This window comes from Mytilus trossulus, chromosome 4 (genome assembly GCF_036588685.1).
Source record: "Mytilus trossulus isolate FHL-02 chromosome 4, PNRI_Mtr1.1.1.hap1, whole genome shotgun sequence".
NCBI lineage: Eukaryota > Metazoa > Mollusca > Bivalvia > Mytilida > Mytilidae > Mytilus > Mytilus trossulus.
The window spans coordinates 78,498,953-78,510,962 of NC_086376.1; the positions used below are offsets into that span (position 1 = coordinate 78,498,953).

General features: G+C 32.4%; 1 protein-coding gene across 1 annotated transcript; it reads left to right on the plus strand.

Annotated features, from left to right (window-relative positions):
• Positions 1–1,706: 1,706 nt before the first annotated feature.
• On the plus strand, positions 1,707–6,938 carry LOC134714219 (uncharacterized). Its single transcript, XM_063575461.1, has 3 exons — positions 1,707–1,843; positions 2,811–2,969; positions 5,876–6,938. Exons 1-3 carry the CDS (start codon positions 1,768–1,770, stop codon positions 6,226–6,228), a joined length of 588 nt encoding a protein of 195 aa, XP_063431531.1. The 5' UTR covers positions 1,707–1,767; the 3' UTR covers positions 6,229–6,938.
• Positions 6,939–12,010: the final 5,072 nt, after the last annotated feature.

A 12,010-nucleotide genomic window follows, 5' to 3' on the forward strand; every position in this document is an offset into this window, starting at 1 on the left:
TATAGTTTATTTTGTTCCATTAGATTAACTGTTAAAAGCCCGCTGACGAAGAGCCTGGTTTAGAGGATAAATCAGCAAGTCTGAAGGCTTTTTGGGCTTACGGAAAGCCAGTACGGGTGGCTTAAGGAAGATATCGGATAGTTTAGGATGTTTTCGATTTCTTTCCAATTTTCCCACATAATAAGGTGTGATAATTTGTCAAATTAAGGATAGTAAGTCATCACAAAAAAGACGGAGAGTTTTCTCATTGGCACTCATTTCACATCTTTATATATCTATCTTTATAATCAATACAAAATCGTAACGAAGGTTGTAATAATTCTGACTTTTATATCTCCATAAAACCTTTAAAGGTTTCCATAATACGACGTTTTATTTCAACAAAAATTTAGATTTCGAATAAAATGACAGAATCTAAAACTGTAGGTTACAAATATAAAAAAAGAAAATGTGGAATGATTGCCAATGAGACAACTCTTCGGAAGAGATAGCAATTAACAACTATAGGTCACCGTACGGCCTTTAACAATGAGAAAAGCCTATACCGCATAGTCAGCTTTAAAAGGCCCTGAAATGACAAATGTAAAACAATAGGCTTTTTGCCAATTCCCGTAATTGACCCTGTAATTAGAGATCCATCTCTCAGTTGAGTCCCTTATGAGGGACATTAATTTTCATTTATAATGGAGAGCTAGCAGAACGAGCAAATATACCTGTGCGTAATGTGAGTAATCTTTAAGGTTTTCAAATTTTTTAATTACATTAATTTGTTGTTAATCTAAATACTATTGATATCAGAAATTATTTTTTATGAAATATTAGTTAAACCGCCGATACATCACTTTCAATTCATCATACTTTGCATTGGCAAAAGCTAATTTTGTCCGGTATGGAACCAGCCTACGATTGACAAAGGGAAGTAATTTGTTTAAAAAGTGTGTAATAACAGAATCAAATCGGTAATTGGCAAATTGACTATTCAAACGAGAAAACTGACGTCTTCGTTTATATACAAAATAATGAACGAAAAACAAGGGAACACAGCAACAAACAACAACCACTAAATTACAGGCTGTGGACTTTGGACAGCCACATACACTTTGTGGCGGATTTAAACATGTAAGCGGGCACCTTACCCTCTCCTAACCTTGAATAGTGGTGTTACAGTACAACATAAAAACAAACTATAAAAATCAGTTGAAAAAGATTTAACTCATCAGATGGATACAAATAGAAATACATCAAACAAAAAGATAGAGTGGACGGGTACTTGTACATCCACACAACAAACAGACACTAAGTACACATCTGAGAGAATTCGCAGTTACTGACAGCTAGTTCAAAGCCAATAGCAACTAATAAAAAAAACATGCAACTGATAAAAACTTAAGTTTATGTAAATATCACACAATTTACATTTTGGTTTGCCTTTCTCCGTTTGAAACGACTAAATTCATACATACGAGTAAACGTACAAACTGTATGTCAAGAAGGAAGATCTTGAAACGGGTAAGGTTTTAAATCGATAAAACTTATCAGTTTCCTTACATACATTGTACCATCGTAAGTAACTCGGGATTTTTTTTTAAGAAGTGTGAAATTTGTAACTAGTAATATCCTGTATTAAGGGAACAGTTGAAGATATACATATAGTTTTCTAAATTGCTTGATCACAAATCAGAAAACTTTCTTGCATACCATATATATTTTGCATACAAGTACTATTTACTATTATATCTAGTATACAAACACAGAGGAAGCACAAATATGCACGTTTACCATGCTGCTTTGTTTATGACGTTGGCCATAAGTTACTGTTTGACAGACCTTAGTTCGGCAAAAGGTAATTTAAATCTAAAAATATGAATACAGTGATTTGAAATACTAGTAGCTATCGCATAATATTCGGTACAAAAATAATGATATATTTGATTTGGTACTATATAGAACAGTAAAGCATAACCACCGAATATAGGTACTCAAAAAGCATTGCAAAGCGAACAGTATCTATTTCCCGCGTACTGTAAACAAAAAATTCGCCGTACCATTTATTCGCTTTATTTACACAAATTTCTCTCTGAAAAAAATAGTTTATTTCGTAATACAGTGTTGCTCAAGCTTAAATATTTTATAACTTTGATCTACGGAAATTTGAAATGAATATTTGACAGATAAATGTGTTTTTAACAAGTTTGAATTCGTCATATACTTCTTTGAACATGTACCACCAGATCCTATTCTGAAGCATTAGCTAACTTTAGGATCATATTTCAGCCTTAAACCTTAGCTGCCTTAATAGGAATCAGTATCACACAACTGCAATTATAATGACAATAAGACGAAATTAACCTTACCTGACTTCACATTTGTTTTTTTCTTACGCATCCTTAGGGGGAAAAAAGGGGGGGGGGGGGGGGGGGGGGGGGGGTTAGTCCTATAATATAAGACTTCGTAGGTTCATATCATGGTTCAGCATTGATAGTAAAGTCTTATATTATAGGACAACTAGGGGGAGGTCCATTTATTCGGTTGTGATGCTACACTGTATAGCTATTTTTGTGTATTAAAAGGATGCAGACATACATTATCTTAAGAAACGAAAACCTGGATATTTAGTGGTATGCATGTGTCAACCCAATACGAAACAAATAAGTTCTGCTTTTTAGGAATGCAGATTCAATTCATTTCTTTTTTACACGAATGCTCAAATGTATACATGAAAGTGACGATATTACAAACGCATTTAAAATGGTTAAAGGACATGTACCGGTTTGGACTCACTATGATACATTTGTATGTTTTATCCATAGGTCCTCAATGCGGAAAATGTTTTGACGTAAGTTTGAAAGTGCTCCTCCTGAATGTAAAAACAAAGAACTGTGATAAAGTATCTACCTCAAGATGTGCAACGGCTAATCACAAGTGTATGGAGTTCGAAGGAACAGCTGGTCTTAAGATATCCGTTTGGCGTAAGTTTGTTAAATACAAAGTTAACACTATTTTCATTTTTTGTATATAGTCATTACCATTTTCCAGTTTAACTATCTTATCAAGAAACATTTCAGTAAATAATAATTAAAACATTTTTGTGTTGTTAATATGAATAAAATTGAAGCATGGCTGAAGGACTCCTCCGGGTGCGGGAATTTCTCGCTACATTGAAGACCTGTTGGTGACCTTCTGCTGTTGTTTTTTTATTTGGTCGGGTTGTTGTCTCTTTGACACATTCCCCATTTCCATTCTCAATTTTATTTATTTATTTTTAAGATTTGATGAATCTTAGTTTGTTAACATTGGTTTTTAGCATTTTACTTTTGGCTAAAGCGAACCGTGATAAAATTTAAAAGTATAAAGAGTGGCTTCCAGTGTCCTGTGATAAATTGTTGGCATCTGAATGAATAATTATGTTGGATTCATTTAATTGTGAGCAACTATCACCATTACATATCTTGCTTAACACACGATGCATTTCATGCTATTTTAATTTTTTATACTTTACACTGTTACTTGTTGGGTGTTAAGTGTCCATCGACAAATATCTTATCAACATTGAAACATTGAAAGTATAAATTATAGATCTGTATGATCAAAAGAAAAAAAATTGTTAGTCAGGTAAAAGGAACAGAATTAGAAAAAAAGTGTATTGATATACCGTCAGATATGTATTTCAAACGCCGTTGTATCTTCGTTGGTCGTTCGTGGAATATATACATAAGTGGCTGACTATGCGGGGTGAGCTTTTGCTCATTGTTGAAGTCCGTACGATGACCTATAGTTGTTAATTTCTGTGTAATTTTGTCTCTTGTGGAGACTTGTCTTATTGACAATCATAACACATGCATCTTCTCTTTCAAATAAATAAGTTTAAGGATTATGTATTTAAGGATTTGTTGTTTCAATGCTAAACATGTGGAAATTTAACCCAAAAAATTAGAAGCCTATTACCCGTCCAACTCCACTTGTATTTTTGTCCATCTGATGAGTTAAGCTTTTTTCAACTGATTTTTGTTGTTCGTTCTTATGTTGTACTGTTATACCACTGTTCCAGGTTAGACGGAGGGTTGGGATCCTGCTAACATCGCTAACCCCGTCACATTTTACGTATGTGCCTGTCCCAAGTCAAGAGCCTGTAATTCTGTTATTGTCCTTTGTTTACTTATTTATTACTTTTGCGATATCATACGGCATACTTTAGTAATAGTGAACTGAAAGGTAGAAACATGCAACACAGAAGATATTTTTTTAAAGAGTTGGAATTAGTTCAGACACTTGTCAAAAACAAGAAGATAAAAGAAGCCAAATCATTTAATTTCATATTCAGATATATCAATTTATCTCTGTCCATAAACTTTCTAAATTTTTCTGATATTTTCCATTAATATATCCTCCAGAACTTACAATTACAACAGGCTTCTTCTGCCTCATTTTTAGACTTATACATGTACCTCGAATTTGACATAATCGGTCATCTCATTACCAAAATCAATGACATACGAGACGAATTTCTAATATTTTCAATTTCCAACACGTAAGTCGCAATATTCCAATTTCATCTGCATATGGTATGAACAGTTCCCATGCAGCTCATTCGGTATTCAATACCATGTTATTTTCGCGACGTCAAACTTTGACATATCGGGAAAAGATGCATGTTTTGACTGATTTTTATCATTTAAACTGATTTCACTTAAAAACAAGTACATGGACCCCTCTTTTTTAAATTAATATTTTTGATTATTTATGAAGATTATTTGTACTAATTATAATAAAAAAAAAAGTTTACCGGGAAAATGCCGTTTATATCCTGGAATCATGAAACTTTTTTAAAAATTTAAAAGAACTGTTGAACACAGTAAGAACATATTCATGAGAAAAATATTTTCATAATGATTGTAAAAAAATCCGCTTGTTTTTATCTGTAGTACTAAATTAGTTAGGTGTGCCTAAAAAGGAACCTAAACTTTGAGTAAATGACTAAAATTTCGACCCCTTTTATCTCTAAAAGTAGATCATGAAGGTATACATTCTATTACATACTTGAATTGCCGAGGTGAAAATAGCTTGTTTGCAAATTCAGGATGTGATCGTAACTGTATCGTCTGCCTATAAACTACCCCCAGTGTCTGAGCAGAAGGTTGATCGGATTCCTAGAATATATAGCCTCATGAAGATACCAAGACATTGTTGTTAAATATTCCAAATCAGCTTCATAAATAATACACGATGGAAGTGACCTATAGATTTTAGCCACTTATTTGTTTATTATCTTAACTTCATGTTATAGTGTTCTTCTATTTGTCTTTGTAACTTATTATCCTTTTCTGTTTACTCCATTTTTTGTAATTCCATGTTTACGTGGCTTGGTACTTATACCTCCCGCAATGTGTTGATGTGCTGTGGTCATTTTTGTATTCTTGTCATTCATTTTTGCTTATTTGCTTTGTCTTTATGCCATTTTGTTTTTCTTTGCTGGCACATTATTTTGTTTTATGGTAATTAAAAGTATAACACAATGTTGACTGCTGTACAACTTTTTGATATTTTTACCAATTATGTCTGTTTGTTTTGTTCACACATTGTTTTCAATATAATGAAATGTTTTCCGACTTTCATACAAGTGAGAGGTTTAGCTAGCTATAAAAACATGTGCAAGTCAGGAATACCAAAGTGTTTTCCATTCGTTTGATGTGTTTGAGCTTTTGATTTTGATCTTTCCGATTTGATTTTATACTATTTGCACACGAGAATAGAAGTTTCGAAAAACTAACATGCAAACAACCTTATACTAAAAGGTCTTAAACCCTTTAAGGTTAACTTTAGTTGATGGATTTGAAACTTAAATAATACTAATTATACTCTCGTTCGATTCTTTCAGCAATTTCGCTTTATCCCAGTGCTGGCATAAAAACTAGATACTGTAAAATAACGAGCCAAACAGGATGCCAGAAAACTGACTTGACAAACCCAAGCATCGATCCAACCAATATTGTATCAAAAGTCATACAGGTAATACATGCAATACCAATGATGTCCTATGCTTTCAAGATTAAAACACTTTCTGGGAAAGTTTGTGTTAGTAGTGTTACACACATGCGTACTGGATTGACAGCAAATGCTACACACATGCGTACTGGATTGACAGCAAATGCTACACACATGCGTCCTGGATTGACAGCAAAGATTCTCATTTCGTTTATAACAATATTCTCTTTATATAACAAATATTAAACATAAGTATTTGTAATATTTTATTTGTTTTGTACATAGTAATAGGCATTGTTTATACTTTTAAAACATATATAAGCTAACAGTTCTTTTTTTAACTTGACGAAATTCAATGTTGTCATCTTGTAACGTTGATAACCTAACATTAACATTGTATCCATTTTGTGATCTTAGTCAAACATATTATTCAAGCCTATTTTTTTTCCGACGTAGTCGGTATAGTTTCGGTTTGTGCCCTTTGAACTTAAGGGCGCTCAACTATGGCAACAGAATACGCATGCTCGAAAATCCTTTCTGCGATTGGACAAAATGCTGTCATGGTGGGTGATTTGGTTGTGATTGAAAAAAAAACGTCTCGTTAATTATATCGTGATGGAAAGCAAGTCAAAAACTATAAATATTTGAACTAGATCTTACAAAGATTTATATTTTTTATTAAAATAAATGTTTCTCCAATAGCTCTTTGCATCCATGACAGCTGTTTATTCGGGACAATTATATAATTTTTAATGTTAACTTTGTTGAACGAACGTACATGACTTTTAGAACGCACCTACGCATGTGAGATTTCCGCGGGGTTTTGGTGAATGTAAACAGAAAGATACGAGGACCGAGAATACTGAACACAAACAGAGAAAACGTTATTTAAATGGTATATCACTTATTCAAATATAATCGAAATGATAGTTTTAAACATATACTCAAATTTAAATACGTCGGATATCTTTTTTAAAGACAGTTCTTGTTTAATATTATTTAAGCCTTTATTTGATATTAGGCTAGCCTATTTTTTTATATTATTCCAGCCTATTTTTTTTATATTATTCAAGCCTATTTTTTTAATTATTCAAGCCTATTTTTTATATTATTCAAGCCTTTTTTTTATATTATTCAAGCCTATTCTTTTTTTTTTATACTATTCAAGCCTATTTTTTTTTATATCATTCAAGCCTAGATTTTTATATTATTCAAGCCTCTTTTTTTTATATCGTTCAAGCCTATTTTTTATATATCGTTCAAGCCTAATTTTTGTTGATTTCTGTTTAAAATCTTATTCATAATTCTGATCCTTTTATTGAACGAGGACCGAGTCATATTTGGTGGACAATTTGAAACAGTATGAAATGTAAACAAATATATTGGGAACTAAGGTGGAACCTAACACCTTCACTAAAAATTATTTGGCTCGTTTAATTGGTCCGAGACCACAATTGTCGTCCCTTGATTTTCGTTGTTCTGTCGTCACATGAAGGTATTATTATAGTCTATTACTTATTTGAATTGCCGAGGTGAAAAATAGCTTGTTTGCAAATTTTGTAAAAAAATCAAGATGGGATCGTAACTGTATCGTCTGCCTATAAACTATCCCCAGTGTCTGAGCAGAAGGTTGATCGGATTCTTAGAATATATAGCCTCATGAAGATACCAAGACATTGTTGTTAAATATTCCGAATCAGCTTCATAAATAATACACGATGGAAGTGACCTATAGATTTTAGCCACTTATTTGTTTATTATCTTAACTTCATGTTATAGTGTTCTTCTATTTGTCTTTGTGACTTATTATCCTTTTCTGTTTACTCCATTTTTTGTAATTCCATGTTTACGTGGCTTGGTACTTATACCTCCCTCCAATGTGTTGATGTGCTGTGGTCATTTTTGTATTCTTGTCATTCATTTTTGCTTATTTGCTTTGTCTTTATGCCATTTTGTTTTTCTTTGCTGGCACATTATTTTGTTTTATGGTAATTAAAAGTATAACACAATGTTGACTGCTGTACAACTTTTTTATATTTTTACCAATTATGTCTGTTTGTTTTGTTCACACATTGTTTTTAATATAATGAAATGTTTTTCATACAAGTGAGAGGTTTAGTTAGCTATAAATTCAGTTTTAATCCACGATTTTCTGCAAACAAAAGTACATGTGCAAGTCAGGAATATTAAAGTGTTTTCCATTCGTTTGATGTGTTTGAGCTTTTGATTTTGATCTTTCCGATTTGATTTTATACTATTTGCACATGAGAATAGAAGTTTCAAAAAAACTTACATATAAAAAACCTTATACTTAAAGGTTGTAAACCCATTAAGGTTAACTTTATTTGAAGGATTTGAAACTAACATATTACTAATTATACTCTCGTTCGATACTTTAAGAATTTTCGGTTTATTCCAGTGCTGGCATAAAAACTAGATACTGTAAAATAACGAACCAAACAGACTGCCAGAAAACTGACTTGACAAACCCAAGCAGCGATCCAACCGATATTGTATCAAAAATCATACAGGGAATACATGCAATATCAGGGATATCCTATGTTAATATCAAGATTCAAACACTTTCTGGAAGAGTTTGTGTAAGCAGTGCTACACACATGCGTACTGGAATGACACCAAATATTCTCATTTCGTTTATAACAATGTTCTTTTTATATAATAACAAATATTAAACATAGAATGAAATTCAAAACAGTGTGGCTTTGGCCATTGATTGACACATTAAATTCATCCATTGACTAGGACAATTTAGGTGTACGTTTGTATGTAACGACCACTGCTCACTATGCACTTTTAAAAGACTCTTAAACTATGGGGTCACCAAAGGTTCTCAACACCAAAATAAAGTAATTCGAAAAATTAATCAGAAATAACACGATGTTTTGATTTATATCAATTATATAAATCAAAACATAAAGTTTATTCCTGATTACTTTTTCATTTTTTTTATAATTAAAGGCGTTTAGAAACCTTTGGTGACCCCACAGTTAAAATGTCTATCGTAGGTACGTTGTTAACAGTGGTCGTTACAAACAAACGTTCGCATAAATTGTCCCAGTCAATGGATGAATTTAATCTGTCAATCAATAGCCACAGCCACACTGTTTTTAATTTCGTTCTATTTGTAATATTTTATTTGTTTTGTACATGATAATAGGCCTTGTTTATACTTTTGAAACATATATTAGTTAACAGTTCTTTTACTAACCAGTGGCGGATCCAGAAATTTTCATAAGTGGGGGTCCACTGACTGCCTAAGAGGGGGCCCGCTCCAGTCACGCTTAAGTGATTCCCTATATAAGCAAACAAAATTTTTCATGTTTTTGTCAATAGTTACTCAGCTGCAAGGTTTTTCTATACCACTACATCATATTTGAAACGTAACGGTGCACTGGAATTGTCTAAAGCGCTTTGAATATTGCCGTTTAAAAATTCGGGATGATAATCGTAACTCTATGGAATTTTTCTTGTTTGATAATCGTAATTTCTTTATCGGATAATAGTAACTGAAAAATATTAAATGTGTCTTTCAGCATTTCAGTGGTATGGTGTGTATTAAAATACAAACCTTCAGTTAATTGATGACATGAACGGAAGATAAAAATAAATGAAGAAACTTACAGGTTAATATTTAAGACAAATTTACTTATGTATGATCTCTCGATTTATGGGCATTTTTCTACAAAACCGTGATTTCTTTATGCAGCACCTACGATAGTAGAGGGGCATTATGTTTTCTGGTCTGTGCCTCCGTTCGTCCCTTCGTCCGTTCGTTCGTCCCACTTCAGGTTAAAGTTTTTGGTCAAGGTAGTTTTTGATGAAGATGAAGTCCAATCCACTTGAAACTTAGTACACATGATCCCCATGAATTGATCTTTCTAATTTTAATGCCAAATTATAGTTTTGACCCCAATTTCATGGTCAACTGAACATAAAAAATGAAAGTGCGAAGTTCAGGTTAAAGTTTTTGGTCAAGGTAGTTTTTGATGAAGTTAAAGTCACATCTCCTTGAAACTTAGTACACATGTTCCCTATGATATGATCTTTTTAATTTTAATTCCTAATTAAAGTTTTGACCCCAATTTCACGGTTCACTGAACATGGAAAATTATAGTGTGAGTGGGGCATCCGTGTACTATGGACACATTCTTGTTAAAAATGTTTTTGATCTTTACAAGTAAGCAAGTGTTTGTGCAGTCAGTACATGGAATTAGATTTGACATTTTTAAAGCAAAGAAACATACTTTTTTTTGAGGGACTAATAAGCTACTGATTCCTGAATGATACAAAATAAAAATAAAATGGCGTGTCCCTAGACGCCCTATTCAATATTCATTCTCAATGTTTGCAAGAGATATAAACATTATATTCTTACGAAAGAAGTTATGTTTTTATAACGGCAGTTTAATTGTTGACAAAAAAGAGCACACCATATGTTTGTTAATATCCACTACGAAACGGTTCAAATCTCCTTCAGTATATGGTTTAAAATTAAAAAAAATAACAGTGTACAGCTTTGTTCGTGCTTTGGTGAATATAATCCTTCTTGTTTCTACTGCAATATAGAGATTGTGGGGGAAAATAAAACATGTAAATATGTCCACTACAAAACGGTCTCCTACGAAACAAGTATTGGAGATTATTTTTTTTTTCAATTATATTCGTGCAAAACAAATAACAAGGGTTAGTTGCATGTAATTTCCAGTATGTTATCAACATAGAATAGGGTTGATATCAACTACGAAACTTTTTGTCCACTACGATCGAAACGGTTTTGTCCACTACGACACTCATCAAAATGTCTAATACGTAACATGAGTTATACGTTCATATGTGAAGTACTGTCTAATATTTATCAATAAAAAATGGTTCTTAAATTCAGAAAAAATGAGATCTTTCTAGTTTATATTTAGTAAAACAAACTCGAATGTCTATAGAAGAAATTTAAATGCAATACGATGTGCGTTTAAAAAGCTATTTCGTAGGGGACATTATAAAAATTATATCATTTTAAAGAGTATTTATTAAGATTGCGCTTTTTATTTACAAACAGGTCTGCAATAGAGGTATTCAAAATAACCCTAGAAATAAAAATTTAGACAAGGTAAATTTTCGTTTTTTCTAGGTCTGAAATTCACACTTTTATTGAAAAACGCCATTATAACTGACAACAATATGCATAACCTTTTAATATATACATGTACCTGTTCAAGATATTGAAAATGAAGCAGCTGTCGGGTCAGGTATTGTGGTAAGTAGATATTTTAATTGTTTTCAAAATTTCAATGTTATGTGTGCGTTTAAGGTTTTTTTTTTTTTGGTTGAGAAAATGGAGGGCCGGGGATAAGCCATATCCCATATCCCAAAAGTGAAAAACTGTTGTTCTTAGTTTCTCGTCAAACTGTCTCTGGTGAATACTAAACGTCTTTCCTACTTCATTATGGTATAAAGGGTATGGGCTAGAATTGAATCAGCAGTGGCTTCCCAGGGGAACAAAATTAAAACAATATTTACTATACTAACTATGTTTTTATTCAGGATAAATCAATGTTCTTTAACAGTCTTAGGGACAGCTAAAGGACGCCTCCGGGTGCGGGAATTTCTCGCGACATTAAAGACCTGTTGGTGACCTTCTGCTGTTGTTTTTTCTATCGTCGGGGTGTTCTCTTTGACACATTCCCCATTACCATTCTGAATTTTATTAATCACAAATCTGATGTAGGGTGACACATGCGTTTGGCCCGACAATTATTGCCTTTAAAATCGCCTCTTCGGTCATTCCCATATTTTGTGATATTCCTAGTTCTTGGAGTTTTTTTCTGTATTTTTAACATTGTTTGTGTTTTTCCCATTGCCAAATTCCTTGAAGCTTGTTCACTTTTCCAATTTTATGATATAATAGTATGTAGCTGTTTTCATTAGAACTATAAATAATATATGCACAAACAGAAATGTCATAAGATGTTGAAACGTGATTTATTCATCACCATAATTTCATCATATGCTA

Coding starts and splice junctions, on each gene's coding strand:
- LOC134714219 (XM_063575461.1), top strand. CDS start 1,768: ATGCACGTTTACCATGCTGCTTTGTTTATGACGTTGGCCATAAGTTAC. Junction 1,844..2,810: donor AGACCTTAGTTCGGCAAAAG/GTAATTTAAATC, acceptor TTTTATCCATAG/GTCCTCAATGCGGAAAATGT. Junction 2,970..5,875: donor TCTTAAGATATCCGTTTGGC/GTAAGTTTGTTA, acceptor CGATTCTTTCAG/CAATTTCGCTTTATCCCAGT.